This window comes from Aphis gossypii, chromosome 1 (assembly GCF_020184175.1).
Source record: "Aphis gossypii isolate Hap1 chromosome 1, ASM2018417v2, whole genome shotgun sequence".
NCBI lineage: Eukaryota > Metazoa > Arthropoda > Insecta > Hemiptera > Aphididae > Aphis > Aphis gossypii.
The window spans coordinates 45,557,712-45,584,512 of NC_065530.1; the positions used below are offsets into that span (position 1 = coordinate 45,557,712).

The window sequence follows — 26,801 nt, forward strand, 5'->3', positions numbered from 1 at the left end:
GCTGGACTCTGGAATCGGTCGCTTTTGGTTTTAAACCGTTATAATAGGACACAATTGCCATCGTAAAATTGTTTAATGCTAAAAATATCGATTTGATTGGATTAATTAAATCCTATTTCGCGACGTCCTTCATACATAATATATAAGTTTAGACATATTATGGAGATGTACAATATATATAATATGTATATTGTATAATAGTACATTCGGGATGTCTAACTGTGCGCCGATCTAAAAAGATAAAACGATTTGTTTATACTATTCTACAGCCATATACCTATATATTTTACTACGGAACGATTTAATTCTTAAGACAAACAGTCGTCAACTCTACGCGTTTAACATATGTTAAAAACGGTATGAGATCAATAGATTCTTATATACTTTGCAGGTGTTAAACACATTAAGATAAACACAAATGTATGTCCGTGGATCAAAAGCCATTTTAATACCATCGCATAAACACATTATATAATGCTTAATTGATAAACATTCATCACGAGTAAAGCAATTCCAGGAAAAGGTTTCGGACACGCTTCGCACATTTTTATTATCAAGTCCTACACAATAATAAAACGTATAGGTTCGATTACATTGTATATTATTTGAGTACCAGTATTTAAATTAAAATTCTCGATTATTTGATGATCAATATAAATGTAGTCAATTAATATACTTATAATAATATACGTATTAATTTGGTTTTTGATAGGTAGTTTTTGCACATTTTCACGAAACACCAACATTAATCACAATGTCACAAATTCTCTAAGACGATATCGTCTTATAAAATGATTACAAAATAAAAATATTATATTGTTGTTCTTAACTAAAGGACAAGGGCTGTTACGTATTATATTTTGTACATCATAATATGTAATAGGTTAATATGTAATAGGTTAATACATTGATATACGGGTAGTAAATTTAAGAAAGTCATCAACCATTTAAACAGTTATTGTTATTTTCTGTCCATCATCATTCTATCATGTAGCTATCTATAGACGCTACTTGAATCTAGATCGATAATTCGAGTGTGACGTATCAGTATTAAGATTTAATGTAGTGTAATACAAATTTAAACCTCTAAATACTGGAACTCTCGATTGCTGAAATTTTGTCTACCATGTAGAGGAGCCTGGTATTAATAGGGGTTCACTTTGTAGAAAGTCTGTAGCTTGTTCCCTCCCCCCCAAAAAAAAAAAAAATCCATTATTTAGAGGTATCCGTTAGAGGAAGTTTCATTGTACGTTCAACCTTGAAGGTGATTAACTTATTGGGTTATAAATACAAACGATTAAACTCTCTAATCAAATATTTCCTCTCTACCGGAATGTGAAAACTTGATTTATCATAATACATAATACTTACTTGCAATTTTCTGGTTCATCTATTGACTTAGCATGAGCAAATATAATATCGTGTGCTATAAAATGTTATTTTTTCCACTATTCGGATATATTTTGTTTTTGGTAAATGTACTTGTGCATTAAGTTCAAGCTTGAATACATCTCCAATTTGAAAGTAGGTATTTACATTATTCGTTTTCGATTTGTTTAATATATTCCTCAAAGAGTTTTTTAAAACGTACTTTTACAAATTTACAACACAATCGTGTGGCGCAATCCCTGCAGTACCTACTGTAACAACTCTAAAATAGAATAATAGCTTTTATTATGTTACATTCATAAAAAAGAAACCGCTCTTCGCCAACACTTCTCACAGCCGAGCCACAACCGAGGGTGTCATCGCCGCCGAGTGATATCAACCCGGTGCCCCCATCGGGGAGGGTGTTGGATAACAACGTCATACGCCGCGAGAACGATAAATTATCATAACCATAATAATAATAATGATAATACATAAACGTGCCACAGGTAATTATATAGCTAATCTCGATATAAACCTTCTCAGACGGCAGCGTATTATATACGTTTCTCGCGCTCGAGAAGGGAAGAAAAGGACTATTATTAATACGGGAAAGACCGCGTCGAATACCCATTCAGTCACAATAAATTTGTCGCCGTATGCTACTGCTATATTATTGCGTAGGTATATGATAATAATAAAATAGTAATCCATGCCGAGACGTCGAGAGCTTACTCTCTATTTCCTCCTCTCACCCTCCACCCAATACCACACACCCATCATACCAAGTCTAACCGTCGTTGCTACCGTCGCGATGATAAAATAATTGTCATTACGTATGTAATATTATATTATTATACATGTTTATATGTGTGTTTATGCGACATATTGTGTATGAAAGGTACTTGAAGAATAATAATTATAATAATAATAATAACAATAATAATTTCAAATACCTCGCAGGTAGCCCGTGGCTATATCATAATATATTATACCGAGTAGTAAATAGTTCTCTTATCACTAAACCGTCATTCTCTCGGTAAATTGATGTGTTTTTGAAAACTTTTTAATGTTTAATAATATGAAAAATAATTTCCAGTCATTACAGAGTAACATTTTTTCTCGTTATCATTTTTAAGTTTTTACTGTTTAAATGAAAATATACATTTATAATTTTATTTTACAAATCAATATAAGCATTTAAAGTTTAGATTGAGGGAGTAGTGAACCAGCATTTTGAAACATACTAAAACTAAATTATGTTAAACACCACAATTCCGCTCTTTTAAATGATGGTTCAGAATATTAATTAAGAAATGTATAACATTATTGTCATTTAAAAATATAAAATACTTCAAAAACGATAAAAATAAATAATAGTAAAAATTTAGTTCTTTGTTTTTAAATTTTTAAGGCTATTGTAATAACTCTTGGAACTAGTTGAAAAAAATGTTTCCAACAAGTAACAGCACATAATATACCCAAAAAATTACCATTAGCTGGTAAAACAATCACCTCGTACACTTTTGTATAGTAAGAATATGTTTAAATGACTTCTCCATGTATTTGTAAATTATGGTAGTATATTATTAAAATCCTTATTTCACGGTCCTTCCTTAATTTCAATAGGTAGTAGACTTTTTCGTTTATCGGCCAAATTATACTTGTGTGACGTTCTTGTTTTGACAACTTCAATCGATAAAACCGCTATACGGAAAAAATATATTTTACCATTAAACAACCATATTCGAAAATAAATTAAATAAATCACAGGATCCCAAAATGGCACGTATATTAAACAAATCATTGCATAACACTACAACAACATTTTTGGTAATCGGCACGAAATCTAAAACGACGAATTATTTTACTTGGAATGCTATAAATTGGTATGAGTACCTACATATAGCGGGAAATAGAAGGAATAGTAGTAATATGGATCGCACATATATGTCTGACCACCAACATCAACACCGTCGTCATCGAGGTTAACATCGACTTTTATTTTAAAACTTTGGTGCCTCTAAGGTGTATTCCTGACCTTCTAACTACCATAAGGATATCGTAAGCTATCATGTTATTTCGTGCATATTGTATTCTATTGAACCTGGTGTCTACTTACATAGAGTGCCAATAATGGTTGCGCTTTATGTTCTCGACCATTTTTTTTTTTTTTTTTTATCTAACATAGTTATTACATTTTCAAATAATGAAATACATATAAAATCGTATTTTTCACCTTCTATTAAATATTTTAATAAAGAAAATTGTTTATATGTAAAAAAAAAAATATATATAAATGTATAAGATATAATTAGAACAGAATCTGTTTTTGATTCTGTTGTGCTACCAAAAAATGTACCTAATAATAGTCATTATAATAAATTGTAAAAGAAAACTGTATAACGGAAATACATTTTTTAATTTTACCTCATATCTCACCATAAAAATATGCACTGGACTAAATATTCCTTGCTTATTAAGGTGAATATTTTTATTTGAAAAATAATTTTGATATGCATATATTATGGCAATAAACATTTTATATACACCATAATACACTCAATTAAATTCTAATTGGGTATTAGTCGAGCGCGTTTATTTTACAACGGTTTTCATTTTTCAGATCCAATACTCCAGCGTATGAAGCCAGATGGGAACAAGTACAACAAGAAGTTAACGCCACCGGTACTTATCAACTTACAGAAACTGAATTGGTATTTGGTGCCAAATTAGCGTGGAGGAATTCTGCCAGATGCATTGGACGAATACAATGGGCTAAACTGCAGGTCAGGTTCAAATGCTTTTTATAACTATTAACAGAGACATAAAGTTATATTTTACGCATATTCACATTAGATACTACAACATAATATAAAACTGGAATATTTCAAAAATATTATGAGAGCAATATCGTTAGGAATTTGTACCATAATACTAAGTATACAGAACTCGAGTAATAAATATCTTTTTCGGACTACATGAAATATAAAAGCAAAAGAAACAAAAACATTTGGGAAATCCAACGAAAATATTTTAAGCTTTATTAAATAACATTATAGATATAAATATTTTTTAAAAAAAAAAGAAATTTTACAACCATTTTATATCCTCCCTATACGCGTTCTTATTCATTACAGAGTTACATATATTTTGACAATGGTTGTATATCTGCCAAATAAGAGTAAATGTTCTTGAAAAATAAAAATATGAATGAAAACATTTTTTAAGTTATAACTTTATGGCTACGCACGAATCATTTTTAACCCATTCTGCTGAGCACGCATCAATGGTTCTAAGCATCTATTCAATCAAAACTATAATCGTTTTTTTTTACTAAGTCATCTATACAGTATGATTTTGAACTCGTACCTATTGAGTATTCGCGATGGATTGAGAAGAAAACATTTGAACGTACCAAATGATAAGTGGGTTGTCGATGGTTATCACGGAAAAATCGTACATAATCTCATTGTGGTTTGTTAAAAATAAATTGAACTATATGAAAGTTGAAGATACATTTTATACCGTACTAGATAATAAATAATATGAATAACATCATAATATGTAAAATGTATCGTAGGACACTCTTCTAGTTACAATGTTTCCAAATGTTTTTAATTATAGTCTAATTTAATTTAATTTATTACATTTTTATTAGGTACGTTATAGCTTAACACTTTAACTTCATTTTTTTTATAGGTATTACAAATTGTTATCGAATTATAAAACTAAAAATTTACATAATATTATTGTACCATGATATTATATTGATTAACACCACGGTATATTTTAATATAATAATATAATATAATATTATAAATTATAATAATAATTATAATAATAATAATATAATAATAATATTATAATATACCGTGATTAACACATTATTTGAAGAAAACCCAATAAAATATATAATTTTTTTTTTAATTTTAAAAACATTTTTCGTTTTTCTTGAAAACGTATTTATTTTACTATTTAGAACTTACCCATAAATACACCTATTTTATTATCAAACATTTATATTGAACAACATTTCGTTTTCTCATTAAACGTGGTAATTTTTTCCTGGTCGAGACGCCATAAATCGGTACTATTGCGTCTTCTTAATTATTTTTCGAAAATAAACTTATTTACCACAGTTTTTACATAATCACTGTTTATTTTTCAGATGTTTGATTGTAGATCAGTAACTACAACTAGCAACATGTTTGAAGCTATTTGCAACCACATCAAGTACAGCACAAACAAGGGTAACATAAGGTTGGTAACCAAAATAAACATTATTCAAAATACACTGTACAAGTGTATAACATATCTTAAAATACAAATCATTCATCCATGGCCACTATAAAATACCTATTTATTTATGTATATTAGCATATTAAACAAAATTCTGCAACCGAAACCTCTCAATTTATTCTTCTTCAAACCCTTAATATATACCGATGTTATTGTTGTTCTTGTTGTTGTTGATGGTGGTAATAGGAATGCTGGAGGTAGTAGTAGGGATGCTGGTGGTGAAGGTAGTTTAGCCGGTGGTGCTGGTGGTTGTGGTGGTGGTGTTATATAAATAGCATTGTCGAGTAGCCCGATTTCAGTGTGCGTTTAATAATTTAATTTGCATACGCAAACCAGCGTGCGATACTTCTCCACTTCATCTAATACAGACAGAATTAAATTCTATAAGTTTGATTAAACTGTCAACTATTGATTGGATATACCACATGAACCCGTTCTTGTCACCTTTATTCTTGTAGATTTCGTTGTAACAAACACATTTGCATATATCGGAGAATATATATCACGTCTTAAATCCAAAACAGATATTTCATGTCATTTTCTAACAAATACTTTATGTGACTCTCGTGTTTACAAATAAAGTACAAGCCACTATATGATCCGAAAAAATTATACTCTTAGATTACAATATTTAATTTTCATACTTAAATACTAAAAGTTATTTAATGTGGGAAAATTAAATAACCAATTAGCTAGACTATATTCAAAGTATTTGACTCGTATATTGAATATAAGAATATTTATTTTTAGTTCATATCAAAAATATGTAAAAAATATAACTATCCAATATAAACTAAAAAAAAAGTGTGGACTACAAATAGTAAAATATCTCACTATAACCGATGAAAGTTAATAGAATTTATCCTTATAGAATTAAATATAACCATAAGCTATTGCAGACAAATAATCGTTTTATTTTTAAAAATGAATGATCATTATAACGTGTAATAATGACATAAAATAACACTTCGTATGCACTTACCATTGCCATGAAAATCGATATTCTATAACACTAAGAACAAAATTATAGGTAAAAGTCTACGTCCTATGTGTGAATGTTTTACCCGTTTTTTTTAACCATCTTTTATTTTTTCTACTGCTATACAATACGATACATAAAAAAAAATTGGTTTTGTTATAAACTGATATAGTTATAACAAAAAAAAAATAAAGTGTCATAATATATCTTTTAACTCCAAATTTACTACTTAAATGAATATTTCATAAGGTTTTCCTCTATGATTTTATTCGTATACTCAACACTTATAATAATATTATTTTTAATGTATTTTGTAATTTATTGTTACTTGCACATTATGAAGAAAAATGCGAATACATTCAATAAATTAACGTTTTTATTTTGTAAAAACAATATTTCTATTTTTTTTCCAATTATTGAAATTTGAGATTTATTTAACTGATATTATGATAATAATGCAATTGCAATAATCACATTAAGGTAGTTTATTATGCATTTTAAATATTTTAGCACGCTTTTTACTAGCGGTTGGTGATCATAGTCATATTTGACACAACCTGGAATGTAATAAACCATTACACTGAATATGACAGATATCACACCGTCAATTACACCGAGGATACCATGGCATTTTTTTTTTAACTTGACTATTGACCTCACAATTATTGATATTTTAATACGGTATTTCAATGTTCACTTGAGCCAGTATAAAATAACGAAAAAGTATTATTTTGTTTTTTTGTTGAATGGAGTATTTTTAATTGTATCATTAGTGTATAAAATAATATGTACTACCTACCTAATTAATAATAATTAACACTGTAGGTAGGTTTAGTACAATTTTAAAACCAATTTCAAATATTTGTTATTTATTTGTCTCCATTAATTATTATCTTAATCATAAGATTATAAAATTATATAGTAGATAGATATTATCAACGGACAATTTCCAACTGAATAATTCGTAATCAATACAATTATTTGACTTAGTAGAAATAAAAATAATATCAAGGTGTTATTTAAAAGTTTTATCAACTACGAATGTATTAAATGAAATTTAATTTCCTGCGTCACCTAATATTGCTTACACTTACTCCAGCATACTGTATAATAAACTGTATGAGATATATATATATATATGTGTGTGTGTGTGTGTGTGTGTATAAATACGACGAACTCGAAGTTAGAAGTAAAGCGGAAAGGATTTTGCATATAGGAATACCAATGAACTTGAAAACTTTATTATTAAGACAGTTTTGCCAGTAAACTTTAAATTTTACGCAATTATTTTAAACAAAATGTGCGTATCCAAAATTAACATTTTCCCCATTATTGTCAATCTTAAAATCGAATACATCAAAATTAAACAAAAAGTTAAGACTTCAAACTCATTAAATTGATACAATCTACTTCTAATGTAAGCTATACTTCATTTCTACTATATTATTGCTCATAATATTATTATTACGAAGCATATTACATATCAAAATACTTTTACATTTACATTATATACGTTTTAACATGCAAAAAAATTCATTCGATAATAACTCGCCTCTACGCAAAAGAGCATCATTCTCGTAATAAATAAAAAATAAACCAAACCCCAATCAGCTATTGTTCGTTTTTAGCACACAAAAGATTTGTTTTTGACTTAACATTTATATACTTGAATGCTAAATTCAATGACTTTCGTTACCTACCTGGCTGGTTATAATGCATTTTTAAATTATTCTGATAAAAATTATCGGAAAAAAAAATATTTAACTAATAAGTAGTTGAAAAAATATTAATATTTTCTTATATATTTATATATAAATACAAAGTTTTTCCGTTTAAGATTTGTGGTTTTACAAGACTTTATTAAAAAGTTACAAAGATGAATTGAAAAGTTTCAACAGTCACTTACAATTTACAAAGTTTTGAAAGGATAAGTCTATAAGTTTCTCTCTTGTAAAAAACACAGTAGGTAACACGGTTGAAAGAACTTGTCACATTTTTTGTTAGTCAACGGAACGATTCTATTTACACTAAATACTTGTTAATTTAATTTTGTTGGTTATAACTTGAAAAACTATAAAAACATGTTTATATTTTTGAGTGGGCATAATTTTTTATGTAGTGATCAATTCATTATGAACCAAATTTAATCAGTTTTTATGTTGAATGTTACGTAACACTTTGTTTAAACACAATATGTTTTATTATAATACACTTTGATTACGACTGTTAAGTTTTCTTTTGGCAGTATTTGTTTTATTATTATTTGTCTTGCTATTCGATAATACACTTTAAAGTCACAATTTTTAATTTTTTTTTTTTTTTTTTTTATGAACATTTATTGATAATGTTATTTTACTTTTTCAATGAAATATAAATACTCATTGTATAAAATACATTTCAAACATTTCAAACAATTTTAATTGTTTTATTTATTTGTATTTAAAAATAACTACAGTGATACTTTAATTACATACAATTATACTATAGAATTATTCAATTTTTATAGTCTTCATTATAAAAATACATAGGTACAAAAATATTAATTATAATATATAAATATAATAAATATAATATAGGTATATAATATTATTATATCATTAAATTATCTGTTATGATGTGTAACAAATTGCAACTTTTTGAATTACCGTAATTTATTTTTATCAAATTTAAACTAAAAACTACTGTTAAATTAAAACAATATAAATTCATCGATTTTAATTAGTAAAAATAAAATTGTACCTGGAACTTGTAAAAAAATTGAGTTTTCTATTATCAAAACTCACAATAGTATGATATTATTTTGATTACATGTACTTTCTAAAAATATAAAATAATTAAGCATTAACTATCCAACTAGATAATACCTTTTAGATTCTAACCGGTGCAATAAATGTATCGATTTTACAATAATTTGTATTTCAGTACAAAAATTCATTGTTTATCAAAAATGGATATAATATTTGGTAGCGAATTAAATATAGTAGGGGACACAAGAGAAAAAAACTTCCTAGTACTTTTTTGTAATTCGAATAAAAAAACAAATAAAAATTAAAATTAAAGAAAAACGGTAATTTGTACATAACACTTTTATACAACAATTAATTTTTAACAGAATCAATTTTATGTTTTTACTATAACTTAAAAACGATCAATTTTAGATAGTTCAAATTTTTACCAAAGTTTTTAATTATTATCTTTACATTAATTATAAACTATTAAAAATAGCTTGACTCTTTTTTAGCTATTTATAGGCAAAATAAGTTTTTCAAGTTTTTTTTTTTTAGTATTTTTTCTATGAATGTCTATTAAAAATTTAATTAAATCAATTAAAATAATTATTACATAAGCTGTATGTTTTTCAAATAAAATATATCAAACTCTATATTCACAATATTTTTTATAAGAATTTAAAGTTAGAATTGTAAACAAAGAAAATGTAGACAAAAAATGCATACGTAGTGATTATTACAATACTGATTAAATGACGAAAACCATAGTATTCATAATTTACATAGGCGTAGTTAGCGGGGGGCTTGGGGGCTTATCCCCCCAGTCTGAATCATAGCCCACCCAGTTTAAATCATAACCTCCCAAAAACTCATTAATGTCCGCCCCAGGAAGGCCTAAAACCCCCCCAACAAATTTGACCACCCTACGCTTATGAATAATTTATCTTTAATGTATAATTTATATACAACTTATATTTTTAATATTTGTTTAACAATTAGTTTAACATATTATAATTAATTATTAAGCTTTTTGGTTTCACTAAAAATGATTAAGTCGTAATTGGAAGTATACAGTTTTAATCAAAAAGGGAAATCGATCTTCTTTAGATTTAACCGAATAGCGAAGGGTATGATTTTAGTCGGAATAAGGGTCACGGCCCGTTTAAAGATATTTTTGATGCGTATTATATGTCAATAAAATAATCTTAAACATTATACTTTATAATCAAATATTTATGTTTTTAGATCAGCTATAACTGTATTTCAACAAAGGACCGATGGTCGGCACGATTTTCGTGTTTGGAACTCTCAACTGATTTCTTACGCTGGATACAAACAACCAGACGGAACAATCATTGGCGACCCGATGAACGTAGAATTCACTGACGTAATATTGTTTTATTACATAAAAAAGAAAAATTAATAAACTTTTGATCTCTCCTAATCGTAAATAATAAATTTCCAAATTCAAATTCTCACACTTTTTAACAATATAATGTTAATTATATTGTAAAAATAATATGGTATTTTTACATAAATTTATACTTGTTAACGGTGAATTAAATAACCGAGTGTATATTTTGAATTCCGACAATATTATATTGATTCACCCAATTTTGAATCGACTCCACTGTCTATTATAATTTTGCCAAAATTTAAATTTAACATAATATAGATACATAAATATTTAAAATTATTAACTTACTACTAAAAGTGAGTCGGTAGTTACTCTTTCTATAATAACAAAGCGTTACTCTAAATTGTCTATATAGTATAATATTATATTTTTTAACTAAATTATACATTAAATTAATATTGGTAAACCATAAAATTAAACAGTTTTTTATGCAACTGATGGTTAGACTAATGGCTGGGTTCTACCATCTTTATAAATTTAAGACCCAGCTAAATCGATAGGTAGGTAGTATAAATAGTAGATGGTAGATTTAACAGTAAGCGGAGTCGATTTTTACAATTTTTAAAAAAAGAATATTTTGAAGAAATGTAATCCGTGTTAAAAACTGTTAATTAAATATATTTTGTCCTACCGTCACATTTTGGGTAAAGTATGTATCTTATAGTAACACTGTATTTACAGTATGTTGCTTATTGTTTTACTAACTATTATATATTTTAATGTCGTAATATATATATATTATAATATATATTATATATTATCTGTTATTTTTATCATTTATTTTTTAATACGATTTTAATTCAGTCTTAATATTTATCGTATAACGTTTATAAATTTGTTAAAAATTGAGGAAACTTAATGATAACTAACAAGACATCCATCGTTGTTATATCAAAAGCTATCATTTTATTTGAATCGAAACTGGACTTCATATATATTTAATGATTTTCGAATTAACCTTAAATAATTGACCACAAATAAATAAAATCATTTAATGAAAGAAATAGAAAACTTAATTAAAACAAAACCATAAGTATTCACATTTGAATAGAAAAAAATTTAATAATGAACTGTAGCAACCAAAAGGACTGCAAAACACCCAAATAATTATATATTTATTAGTATATCTATTAATACAATTTATATTAGTCTTTAGAATATTAGTATAACATCCATTACTTATAAATAACAGATTTACCGTTTTATACGTGAATTATATTATTTGTTAGTCTTATTTAATGGTTGGAAACTCATCATAACAATTTAATTATATTAGTATTAAGTTTCACATAGCTGCATACATTTATTTGTATTATTATTATAATATTATATAGTTCACAAAAAAAAAAAAAAAAAAAACAAGTTCATTAAAAATAAAATCTATATCGATCTATGTCGATTCAACTATTCATATTATCCTGTATATATTATATATAGTTATAGTATTAACGTTATACAAGTAAAATGTTTTGGAAGTTCACGTGCATTACACGGAATTTGTGGTAGGTCACATATTTTACCCGAAATATGCTGGTACGTCAAATACTCAATCGCTACAATATAATGTGCTGGACGTAATTAAATCAACGAAGTGTCGTGGTTTTCAGGTATGTACAAAACTAGGTTGGCGCGGAAAAGGTACAAGATGGGATTTACTGCCTTTGGTATTATCAGCAAATGGACACGATCCAGATTATTTCGATTTACCAAGGGAACTAGTTTTGGAAGTTTCACTTACTCATCCGTCGTGAGTACAAGCAGTTATATGGGCTATTATTAACACATTAATAAATTAGAGTTAAAATTATGGAAATTAATACAATTTATCAATAGTTGCTTATATATTATTGATTACTATTCGTAATACTTCTAAAAAATTTCCAATTAAATTTCAACACATTTTATAAACAATATATTATCTACGCATAGTGTTGTATAATAACTTTACAGTTTTTTACATATTATAAATGTTACGCAATTAAAATTATGTATTGTACTAATAAGTAATATTGCAGCCCGTTAAAAATACATTAATATTAAACAATCATTTGAAAATGTTATAATTAAATATGTATATTATAGAAAACATGAAACTATAAAATTAAGTTTTTTTTATGTAAATTTGATATCAAGAATAGAATTACAATTGACAATATTGTTATACCCTGCATAATTTGATTTTTCGAACACGAATTACGTATTCAAATATTTAAGCTGATAATTTTCACTTAGTTAACTTTGTAAATATTTGTACTGCGTTTTTGTAAATATTTTTTGATACATAAATATTTATTTATTAATTTCAACAGTCCATGAATATAATATAACTAAGCCACACGAATAAAAAAGATACATAGAAATCTTATGAAAATTGTTTACTATGTATAATTGGCAATTATACGTGTGTATAGTATTTCTAGGATTCTTCCTTGAATTTTCATTAGATTATATTATATTCAAACCAGTAAAACAGTTCATAAAGTTATGACACATGGCGTCATAATAATCATATATGAAAGCTATTAAAATATGCATATATAACCCATATTTGTGAGCTATGAGTTTCGTCTAATGTATATGACATAAAATAAAGTATTAAAAGGAAGTAGAGATTTTTTTTTCTTTTAACGAAGCAGACTAATTAATAACCAATAAAAATTCTCATAAAAATCAAAGATAATTTGCTTAAATAAAACAGAAATTGATTTTAAATCGAAATATGATTATTATTCCATATAATAATATAATCTCCAGTGTGGACGATGGCTGAATTCGCATAATTACATTTTATTCTTTAATCTTAAAATACAAATAACGTGTAGATGTCTATGGTTTATAGCTGCAAATTAATTTAATGTTTATTAACTATAAAAAAACAGTGCATTTCATTCAATTTTAAACACATTACAGGGACAAAATGTGCTTTAACGACATTTACTGTGTACACATACCAGCTTCAATATAGATGGTACAATAATATTATGTATATTATATTTTGTACTTAACCATTATAAACTTAACTGAAGTATTTTCACACCTTTTCTGAAAATGAATAATTCTCGATCCCGTTTTATGTCTATATTTGTTTTTATGCGTATACGTACACTGTAAAGTGTATACCTATTATACAGGATGAATATGAAAGATATAACATATTATAGAATTTTAATATATAATTTTAAAATCATCCAGATTCACTATATTTATATATATTAATTCGTCCAACAATTATAAAAATTGTACATCAAAGATATAATATACAATGCATTTATTATATTCGGTGCGTGATCAAAAAGAATCAAGTAAATAGTAATATAGTGTCATAAGTAAAACTAGCAATTTTTTTTCGATCAGGATGTATTTAAAGCTCATAATATCAAAATATGACATACAATTTTTCACTAAAAATGTAATATATTAGCATACAATAGAAAAATATACACAAAATTGACGCTACAGTACGACGCGTTACAAATCGCAGCATCACATTATAATATGATCGTTTAAACCGATTATTTGCAGATTCGATTGGTTTTCTGACTTGGGACTCCGGTGGTACTGTCTTCCAGCAGTGTCCGGAATGTTGTTCGACTGTGGAGGATTCAGTTCACAGCTTGTCCATTCAATGGATGGTACATGAGCTCGGAAATCGGATGTAGAAATCTATGCGACCCACATAGATATAATGTTCTAGATGTAAGCAAAGCAATCAATAAGTTTTTGATAATCACTTTTGTTTGTTTTTACTAAGCAATTTATCTATAACTTTCAGGAAGTCTTAGAACGTATGAAAAATGAATTGAAAAATTACGGATTTTTGAAAAAAGATCGAGCTCTTATTGAAGTGAATTTAGCTGTACTTCACAGTTTTCAAGTAAGTCAATATATTGGTACTTGTTGTTATAACTTATAGTTATATTAAATGTTAATGATCTTAAGTTGTAATATTTATTTTGACAACAGTCGAACAATATCACGATAATGGACCATCACACCGCATCTGAATCGTTTATGAAACACTACGACAACGAGTTAAGAACGAGAAAAGGATGTCCTGCGGATTGGGTATGGATTGTGCCTCCAATTTCTGGCTCCATCACACCTGTTTTTCACCAAGAAATGGTCAGCTACGAACTTCATCCAATGTATGCTTATCAGGTAAAATCTGAAATTCGATATAAATGGACAAGAAAGATTATGAGTTAAGTCAATTTACCATTAAAATAATTAAATTACTTAAAATAACATAGTAGTATTTATAAGCAAACATTTACAGTACTGTAAGAGTTAATTTTAATTGAAAAAACACACATGGTAAATATTAAAATCGTTTAAGCGACATAAGATTGACAACATTGTTGAATGCATATTAAAAAAATAACCAAAATTTTTTTGATTTAATATTAAAATCACTTTATTCTCAAAAACCATATTCTCGTGTATGAAATATTTAATAAACCATACTTCTGAAAAATAATTTCAAAAAAAAACACATAATTTTTATAATTTCGTTCAAATGTAATTCTTATTTCTTAAAATGCATTAATAAATCACTAAATATGTTAAAAGGAACCAGCCTGGAAAACTCATGTTTGGAAAAAAGGACAAAATCAAGGAAAATCTTTAAAGAAACAGAGACGAAAGTTCCACTTTAAACAAATCGCTAGGTATTTAAAGAAAAGAATATATTTTTTCACACTTAATATTATTTACAATATTGATACATATAATACATTTGTATTTCATCAATTAAATTATTTTCTTTTTTTATTAGAGCTGTGAAATTTACGTCAAAATTATTTGGACAAGCATTGTCTCGTAGAATAAAAGCAACTATACTATATGCAACAGAAACAGGACGATCAGAAATGTATGCAAAAAAATTGGGTGAAATATTTGCACATGCTTTTCATTCTCAGGTACATTGAACAGATAATAATTTAACGATAAGCATGAAATCATAAAAAAAATTATTATACCTGTAATCACTATATTTATAATATATTACCTAAAGGCTAAAATTATGATTTTATAATTTTAATTAATAATTGAATAACAATAAAATTAATATAAAAGGTAATGAGCATGGAAGAATATGATATGACAAGTATTGAACACGAAGCGTTATTGTTAGTGGTTGTATCAACTTTTGGAAATGGTGATCCTCCGGAGAATGGACAGGTACGTTCAAGTTAACTTAATTTAAATAAAATACTTATATTATAAATTTGTAAATGTTCATTAATTAAAAATAATTACTAATTACTTAACAGTTATCACAAATAATTGGTGTCTGGTTAGTTACAAGAGTTTTTTTTTAACATTTTCATAATATACACGTTTTCCATAACCTATACGTGACTTAAATATTATGTTGTCAATATTATTATTATTACTTGATTCCGGTGTTTGCATGGAGCTATAATTGCATTAAAGATAAAATATTTAGATAGAGAGGTGTAGTAGGCTTGATGAATGTACGCATTTAATTGGGTAAAATAATTGACACGATTAACAATTATTTCAATTGTAAGGTGTATGTTTTATTAATCTAGCTATGCTCTAATTTCTCATTTTTTTTTTTTAAATTCCTACTCAAGTGACTAAATTTTTTCCCCTCTCCAAAAAACAAAAATATTCTTAGGTTTACTTGGAAAACCTATGTCAGGTATATGATTAATCAAAAAGAACATTTTTACTTAAACAAATGAAGATAATATTATGTAAAAAGAAAATGCTGTACAAAATAAAATTAAACGAATAAGCACAACAAATATTTATTAAAAAAAAAAAACAATACAGTCACTACCCACGACATCATGGAAATGTTATATTTTTAGATATTTATTACTGTCAAAAGTGGAATCGTGGTATTTAATTGGTTATATCTATAGCATTGGATGTATATGTTTTCGTGTATATTATTAACACATTTATTTGTGGTTATATAATATGATCATAATCATAAGTAATATACTATTGAAAATAATATTGTGAGATTCACGGAGTACTTTTTATAAAACCAATTTTCGTAATTTCTTAAAATAAAAAAAATAATACTCCAAAATAAAAAGTAGTAAAATTCCTTTTTCGGAATCTAATACAATATTACTTTTAATACAGAAGGGATTACTATTGGTTATCGATAGAGATTTTAAATGAATGAAACTATTTTAATAATTTTTACTAAGAGTGCATTATTTGTATTATCTTGGTCACTTATATCATTATGCCTTGTTCAAGGCGAATGTTACCTGTTAGGAATTACTGCAAAATATTTTAAATATTCTTTGTTTAGCTATATTTCTAGAGTTTGTTCAATTTTTAAAGCAAATATGAGTAAACTTTATTTCATTGATTTCTTAGAAGTTACGTTAATATAAACAAAAAAAAAAAATTGTAGAAATCATACTTTTATTTTTTTAATGTAACTAAAACTTTAAAAAAAAAAATAAAAATTCAACTCTCCAATAAGAAAAATATTTATTTTGAGTATATATTATTCACTACAGGAATTCGCACAACAATTGCATTCTATGAAAATGGAACACGAAGGCACTAATTCTAATAAATCGCTTGCCGTCAAATCATCACCTCTCAGGTATTGACCCTTGGCTCATCAAATTCGGTTAGACGACGAAAAGTAATCACCAATATTAAAATATTTATTTTTAATATTTATTTTTAGCTCCGCATCATTTATAAAGGCAAATAGTCTTTCAGAATGTCATCATTTAACTGAACTAAATGATTTGTCTAACAGAGATTCAACAGATGTTGATAACTTCGGACCACTTGGAAACGTCAGGTAAAATATTAAAAATTAAGTAAATAAAAATATTCGTATCAAATAAAAAATAATGACTGTAAATAAAAGGACAAAAAGCGTGTTAATCTATTAGATTTGTAATTGATTTACAATTAAATATTAGAATTAATAAATTTTAAATAAAATTTTGTTGTTATTAACATACGGTTAAAATACTAATTGATTAGCATTTATACACTACACAGGACATAGTTAGGATATAGAATAATAATAATAATAATAATGATATAGAATAATTTATTCTTTAACTAATGTTCCGAGAAAAACAAAGATAAATTAATAAACAATAATGGAAGACAAATATCTATATAGATACCTACTAATGATGACTCCTATACATAAAATATTCAAAAAGTATTTACTAAATATCTCATTAAATAATTTAACATTAGATTCATTTCGTGTTGCAAAAGTTTTAATTTTCACAAAATTTAAACTATAATAAATATGTCCATAAATGATTTTACATACATAACAAATTAAAAATCAAAATTTTAAGTAGGTATATTAACCAAATTTAATTTATATTTATTTTTTTTTAAATAATACAGGAACTTTCCGAAAATTTTTGTAAATTAAATAGCTGCTTAACTATATAATGGACTACTTTATAATTGATAATTTTTATATTTTATAAAAATACTAATGTACAACATGTTTTATAATATTTATGACCTACATTAAATAAATAGTTGTTTTAACTCTAGATGCTTCATTGCCTCGTCTTTGACGAATGTGAATAGTTGCACGAATTGTTTATTTAATTGAATTATATTATACTCGTATTATATATATATATTTTTTTTTTTTGCTAATTAGTAAATCAAATTTTAATTTTCAAATAAATTAATTATTTTTATCCTTTTATTTTTAATTAACGAGCTTATAAAAAATGTATTAGTCAATTTAACTTAACCTACTTTTTCTTATATTAACTTAATATAACAAATTTAATAAATTTAATAAATCGACCATCCTTGGAATTTTATATTAATAAATTACAATTATTTTAAGATTAATAGTGTAATTTTGAGATAAAATTTACATAAACATCAAATGTTTGGTTAAAATATTTATCGAAGACGTAATAGGTACTGTAATAACGCTATACTCATAAATTAGAATGAACTAAGGTAACAAAAATAAACACTAATACACACACTTACACAAATGCTATTGACTGGCGATAAGATTTAGTAATCCATTTGAAAAAACCTCAAAACCTTTTAAACTTATCTTACTTTTAGGTACCCAAATATATTATTAAGAAATGTGTATAACATAGTTACCTGTACAGTGTAAGTTTAGTGGATAGCTAAATGATTAAAATCTTTTATTTATGAAATTTGAGGAAAACATAACATAATAGAACTAAATTAGTGTAAATATAAAACATAAAACAAGAATCAACTTTTTTTTAAAAATATCCAAACAAAGAAAAAGTAGGTAGTGGTTAAAAAAAAAAAATATCTATTTCATAAGGTAATGGTAATCAATAGTTTAATTTCTTTTTTATATTTATAATATATATATATATAATTATATAATATTCGAAATTTTTTAACTGTACTTATTGGGAAAAATTGTTCCTAAATTCTTTATTTATTTCAAATAATCAAATACTAAATATTAACTCAAAATATTGAAATCTGAAAAAATATACTTCATTTTTTTTAAAAAACATTTTTTTCATTGAAGTCAAAAATTAACAAACTCTGTGACGGCTGTGTAAATATCTTGTAAAAGCATAAATATGAGTAAATAAGTAATTATTAAAGAATGAAACTATTTTTTCAATTTCATATTATTTGTATACTGAAAAACGTCAAAAGTTCATGTTGAAATCACAATCAAACTTAAAAGAAAAAAATCATATTTACTCGTTACAGATTTGCGGTGTTTGGATTGGGCTCGAGCGCGTATCCAAACTTTTGTGCATTTGGATCGTATGTTGATAATCTTCTAGGTGAGCTTGGTGGAGAACGACTAATCAAACTCAATAAAGGCGACGAAATGTGTGGCCAAGAGCAAGCCTTTAAAAAATGGGCTACTGATGTTTTTCATGTGAGCAGACTTAAAACAATGTTGACATCAAAAGTATTTATTTTATATTTCCAATTTATTGCTTTTCGACGGAAGAGCTTTTGTACTCAGTTCAAACGTGTATGGTATATATTTATTGTTTAAAACGTACAGTGATTTTTTTAAATAAATAATCGAAAATATTTGATAAGAAACCAATCGAAAAAAATCATAAGACCACTCTTATCTGAAAATCCACTACAATATCATCAGTTTAAATTTAAAAATTATTTAAAATCAGTTTCTATAACATTGTATGATGTTTTGTTTAGCTTCTGTGTTCCGTTTTTGGGGCCAGCCTTGCTACTAACACTATCAAAACATTATTTATAAAATATAAAGCACTAACATGTTACACACTATTAGGTGGCGTGCGAAACGTTCTGTTTGGACATGGACGAATCTCTTAGCGAAGCGTCACAAGTACTTCATAACGAAAAGCTGTCCGCGTCTACAGTTCGATTCGTAAACAGTCATGAACCGGACGATCTACATTCCGGTACAAAACACATAAATATCACTGTTTACTATCTTCTACAAGTATACGATTTATGCATTTATTTATTTTAGCATACTCACACTATCACAACAAAAGAGTTTGGACTTGCCGACTATCTAACAAACAGAACTTAATAAGCAACAGTGGAGATGGCAAGAATGACCGCGTGACATTGTGGCTAGAGATTGATGTGGACGATTGGGCAAAATCGGAGAAGATAATGTATCGACCGGGTGATCACGTGGGCATGTTCGCGACCAACCGAGCTGAACTGGTATCTGGTATTATACCGTACTTGCAATGTGACCAAGATCCCGACGAACCGATGGAACTTCAAATGCTCAAAGAAAAACATACATCTACAGGTAATACTCGCAATAAACATTAACTTATAGATTTTATATACCAGCTATAAGCATACATCATATTGTTCATCCGAGTTTTACAAAAAAATATTATATGTGTTTGAGTTATAGATTTATTTTTATATTTTAGAAACAATAATAATACGTAGGTATATCTTTATAAGATATATACACAAAATGAATTTAGTGAAATCCGTCATTACGCGTATGGATATATTATATTTACTCAAAGATAGCAATATTATCCAAATCACAAAACAGTAATAATAATTCATGGAAAAAACCTTTCTAATAATTTTTTGGGAATTTAAATATTTAAATTTTTGAAAACTTGAATTCGATATCGCTATAGGTACGTTTTGTTCAACACGAAATCCATTTATAAAGATAATTTATTCATGCAACCGAGTTATTTTTTAAATTGTCTTCATTCCGAAATAGTAAAAATGTAAAATAAAAACAACTCACTGACGTACGCAGTTATGAGTTGGATATTCAATTTCTAATAGGCACTATTACTAGAAAAACTCATAAACTTACACTGAAAAACCCGTGCTAACCGATGACAGTCAACTACAGAATCTGAGCCCCACATAATAGACCGTATTCTAAGATAAGTTTCACAAGTGAAATTTATGACTCTAGAAAAGTAGAAAACTTTAAATCACCAACCATCCACTTATAACAAGTCCAACGTTTTGAGAGTCCTTGAACATAGTTTAGCTTTTTTATTCTTAATGAATAGCATTACTAAACTGTAAATTATATATAAATTTACTCGAGCATATTATACATAATTCTAAACTTATATCAGAATAAATTTCCATTTAAAGATTAACGAAATCATATTATGAATATATATTAATAATAATATATTATAATATCTTGTATATTATAGATTTATACATTTTTTTTTCTAATGCTCATCGACGTTATTGGTTATTTAAGGTGTATCTAAGAATTGGTCTCCTCACGAGAAGATACCAAGATGCTCTTTGCGAACTTTATTGACAAGATTCTTAGACATCACCACACCACCTACACCAAATATGCTACAATTTTTCGCTTCGTGTGCTACTGATCCCACTGATAAAAAAAATCTCATAGCATTAGCAACAGTAAGGCATTTTGACATTGTTTTGTGTCGCTATTTTAGTTTTTATTTTTTACCTTTTATAGGACAGTGCTGCTTACGAAGATTGGCGTCATTGGAATTTACCCAATCTCCTAGAAATTTTCCAAGAGTTTCCCTCTATTAAACCACCAGCTGCATTATTAGTCGCACAGCTTACACCATTACAACCGAGATTTTATAGTATTTCTTCATCAAGTTTATTACATCCACACAAAGTACACCTCACTGTCGCAGTAGTCACTTATAAGACTAAAGGTAATTTTATTAAAAATACAACATTACAATAAAATATAACAATATGCATGTGTTAATTATTATAAGTATTTATTTTTATTTTTGCTAACAAATAATTAAGTATACATATTACATATAATATATTAAGTATGTAATAGGCTTCTTATCCTGACATAACACGATTTTATTTCAATTTTAACGTTTATGGATAAACATACTATTTGAAGTATAAAAAATAATTTTACTCCATAAAATCTTCATATGATACATAATATAGACGAAGAAATATTACTAAATTCAAAGGAAAAAAAAACCTAAACATTATTGAAATAAAAAAAAAATGGTTTTAATGTACAAATCATTATTGTTATTATTTGTATTAAGGTGGAAAAGGCTTATTGCACTATGGCGTATGTTCCAATTACTTATTGGATGCTAACATAGATGACACGGTGTACATGTTTATTCGAAGGTAATAATAATAATCTGAAACCAACGTGATATTATCATGTCAGTATTGACAATTAGTGGCGCACATAAATAAAAAAAAAACACTGTGTGTGTGCTACTTATGATAATAGTTTGCAGTGCCTACTCAATAAATTTACGTATCGCAACGTTGATAACTGATTTTTTTTTTCAATTCATATAGCGCACCCAATTTCCATTTGCCTGAAGACGTGACAAAGCCGTTAATACTCGTCGGTCCTGGCACAGGTATCGCTCCGTTCCGAGCTTTTTGGCAACACAGATATGCGCAGAAGAAAACCGGCATTGGTAAATACGACAAGTTTTCATGATACCCATTATATAATATAACACATAAATATTATTATAATAACGTTAAAACGTCCGTTGTACAAGTATCTCTGACTCTCTCTTTGTCCGCCGCAGATACGAAAATGGGCAGAACCATGTTGTTCTTCGGATGCCAATACAAATCGATGGATCTCTACAAAACGGACAAGATGGAAATGATAAAAGAAGGCGTGTTGGACAAGACTTACTTGGCGCTGTCCAGAGAACCGTCGATTCCGAAGGTAAGTTCATATTCGAATATTGACAATATATTAAATTTATGATTAAAGATACAAGCCAAACTCATCGTCGAAAAACGATATCAATTCACGTGAACACTCAAAACACTACATAAGCTCAATTCTGTAGCAGCATTTCATAATCCAACCTATATGGACATTTATTTAAATATTTAATAAATAATTTGTATGTTCTTTTAAAAGTAATCAATACGCATTCAAATAAATACCTACTGTATGAAGCTTTATTACAATATTGATATAAGTAACACTACAGCAGCTAAAGGGAAAAAAGTTAAAATATTCTTGTAAAACAAACAGCTCAACCGTCTTGTTTGGAATCTAAAACCCTCTATTAACAAAAATATGATTATTCATTTCAGTAAAATACATACTTTAAAAAAATCTTAAATACCTAAATAACCAAATTATTAAACGGAAAAATTGATTTACCTTACTACCATCTTAAATTCTTTTCAATGAATCAACTCACAACGGTTTCGAGCTATAATAATATTATGTTATTTTTATCGCTCGTAGACAATACCTACTTATAAAAAATTAAACAATGATTATAAATTATAATACAACTAAATTTATTTTCCCACAGACTTACGTACAGGATTTGATGCTGAAAGAAGCGAAAATGATATACGAATTAATAGCCGTGGAAAGGGGGCACTTTTACGTGTGCGGTGATTGTAAAATGGCTGAGAACGTGTACCAAACCCTCAAGTCGATAATTCAAGAGCAGACCGGCATGAATTCGACACAGTCCGATAACTTCATGTTGGGATTACGGGTACGTACATACGGGATTTATGATGATCGGGGGCAAAAAGTCAGGAACGATATTTTTTATTTATATTTAAGCATGATTTTACAAAACATATTATAACGATATGTCGATATCTGTGGAATAACGTGGGATTTGTTCTATTTCATATTCAAAATGTTGCATAACCATATCAAACCTATTGAGTGTTACACCCACTACAAAAATTCCCGAGACCCGATCCCAAAAATATTTTAATGAAATTAATAATATTATTAATCATAACTATTTGGTATTACCTTGAATGGGATAAGAATTTAGTTAGATTTGTTTGCGTGTTAAAAATATGTACATTAAATTTCTAAAAATAACTTCACCAAGTACCATAAATTATACTAAATTGCCGCCTATGGTTAAATTATCGCTGCACAATGAGTAGGTAGTAAACGATGTCATAATTCATAATGATATCATACTACGATTAATCACTATACAAAATTACAATTAACTGCTTATTATTATAGATACTTAGCGTTTCCCAAACGGCGATTTTACTCACAGTCGTATATAAACATTAAACAGCGTGCAATTATTAAAAGCGTGGTATAATAATGCTATAAAATACAAGGAATTTTTTTCTCGTCCCTATGTAGATGGATTTTAAAAACTCAAAGCCATACCCGACTAACCCACCTGACATGATTCTAGGTCCTTTAAAAATCGTAGTTTTAGCGCGTCTCCTCAGGAAATGAAAGTCTGGCGAGATAGGCACACGTCACTGATTTTTGGCATCGCGTTACCGTTGCGCCTTATATATCATAATATAAACTCGTCGTCTTACACCTCTATTATATATTATATCGCATATTCGTATACGCTTTTATCGGTAAAAACGCACATAACATTATTATTACATATTATATTGTATACCTCTATGCGGATGCGTGTCACGAGGCGGTTTACCGGAATAACACGACGACTACGACAACGGATTGCGATCTAAACAAAACTATGTATCTACAGATGTATAAATATCACAAACCTACAAATACCTATTGACTTCGTATCTGCGATACATAAATTATTATTGTTCGAATAAGTATACTGAGTATATAATTGTACTTAAATGATTTTCAATTTCAGACGTGTATGATATAGGTCTATTATAGCGATTTACGACCCGTAATGCGCGCGTTTGAGGGGGATGAGATTGATAAGGGACGATTCCGAAACCGTCTCTCAAAAGTCGAAATAATATTATGAGTTTACGTATCTATTTTGACAAAAACCGTACGAGACGTTTGAATTATTTGACGGTGTAGTCGTCTGGGTTGCAATATCCACCTGCACCCACGCCATTTTTATACCTATATCGCTATAACATATTATTATTATTAATTACTATACGTTTATAAATACATGTTGTACAGGACGACAACCGTTATCACGAAGACATATTCGGCATCACGCTGAGGACGGCCGAGGTGCACAACAGTTCAAGGCTGTCCGCTCGAATCCGAATGGCGTCCGAAACGCTTCCATAACGTTCAATTTGGCCTACAATAGGCAACATGTTGGCTAAGTCGATAGCAACGATACAAGAATTTAGAGACAAAAAATTGTAATTATACTATCTTTTAAGTATAATACGTATATCTACCTACTTATAATAATACGTATGTAGACACGAGTGTATAAACATATTATTTTCTTTTCGGATAATTTCAAATTTCTACAATGTATATGATAATATTATGGAGTGCTTATCCCCCTTTCTGCACACACCTACACACCATAGTCATCAACGCACACTATCGTCGTACCCACCTGCATATCTCGTGTAGTGAGTAGAGGTATCTGTACGTACATTATGTATTATATACGCTACCCACTCGCCGTAAACATTAAAACGAAAACGTCTCTGTCCATTAATTATTGGATGCTTCAAAAATGTGAATAAAAACACGTTTGTTGTTTCTTTTTAATGATTTCGTGTTTTCTTTCTGGCGATATGCGCGCACTACCCACTTTTTCGTTTTAAAATATGCAACGATTAAAACGATCTCACATATGGGTTTGCGTGCGTATAATTAATGAATACGCGCACGTTTCCGTTTTGTTTCGATTTCAGTTGATCAAAAAATCATATTATGCATAGTTTATATTGATGTATTAATAAACGCGAAGCGAGTAAAAAACGATTTTTGGAAAATATCGTAGTCGGACATAATATTGTAATGTTATTTATGAATTCAATTTTAATTAATTCATCAACATTTGTAATTTAGACAATATTATACATATTACTGTATATATTACACATTATACAATACACATATAGTATTATATTATATATATATATCATTGTAACCTAACCAATATGTAATTGAAATGTTGTTAGTTATATAGTTAGTTTTATTTAAATGTACGTCTTGGTAAAAGTATTATAGTTAAATAGTCTAAATCAAAGGTTCTCATTTTTTCTATTCCAGTACAAACTAGAAATGTTCACGTACCATACTTGAAACTAATATTATATAGATAATGTTTAATATTAATAATAGGCAAATTATAGTTCTATTTTTTTTCTTCAAAGTCAAGTATCACCCATCAGCTTTTCGCGTACCACATATGTATATTGAGAACAAGCAGTAGAACAACTGATCTTAAAATTGAATAGTTTAAATTTAGTACCTAATACTAATAATGAGATTCATTTTGAATTTTTTTGTAAATTATCTTCTTGTGTATAAAATACATATAAATATTATATTCTTTTATGTTACCAAAAGTATTTACACTTAAATCTTTTACTATATTTAATTAAATAAAAATACATGGTTTAAATTATTATCTTATAATCACATTAACGCGTCAATTTATTCAATTTTTTTTCTTTTTTTTTTTAATAAGATTTTTTAGCTCTAAACGTATATTTCTTATTATAATAATATATCATTATTATCTTTGTTATTTTTTATTATAATGGGTGTACTTGAATATTTTTATCGGTTTTTGATTAATAATTTTAAAACAAAAATCATTCCTAT

The 26,801-nt window shown here is 27.2% G+C and overlaps 1 protein-coding gene across 1 annotated transcript in view; it reads left to right on the forward strand.

Annotated features, from left to right (window-relative positions):
* LOC114128082 (nitric oxide synthase, salivary gland) overlaps window positions 1-26,801 on the forward strand; it is a 78,847-nt gene extending 52,046 nt beyond the window's left edge. Inside the window, 23 exon segments of the mRNA XM_027992501.2 lie at window positions 3,995-4,157; window positions 5,540-5,631; window positions 10,624-10,765; window positions 12,403-12,542; window positions 14,318-14,394; window positions 14,397-14,491; window positions 14,568-14,669; window positions 14,759-14,953; window positions 15,365-15,462; window positions 15,570-15,714; window positions 15,872-15,976; window positions 17,308-17,396; window positions 17,484-17,603; window positions 19,514-19,688; window positions 20,073-20,205; window positions 20,277-20,570; window positions 21,519-21,688; window positions 21,750-21,960; window positions 22,324-22,411; window positions 22,592-22,716; window positions 22,834-22,979; window positions 23,587-23,778; window positions 25,182-26,801. Of these exon segments, the coding sequence (XP_027848302.2) occupies window positions 3,995-4,157; window positions 5,540-5,631; window positions 10,624-10,765; window positions 12,403-12,542; window positions 14,318-14,394; window positions 14,397-14,491; window positions 14,568-14,669; window positions 14,759-14,953; window positions 15,365-15,462; window positions 15,570-15,714; window positions 15,872-15,976; window positions 17,308-17,396; window positions 17,484-17,603; window positions 19,514-19,688; window positions 20,073-20,205; window positions 20,277-20,570; window positions 21,519-21,688; window positions 21,750-21,960; window positions 22,324-22,411; window positions 22,592-22,716; window positions 22,834-22,979; window positions 23,587-23,778; window positions 25,182-25,295 (3,211 nt within the window). The 3' untranslated portion in view covers window positions 25,296-26,801.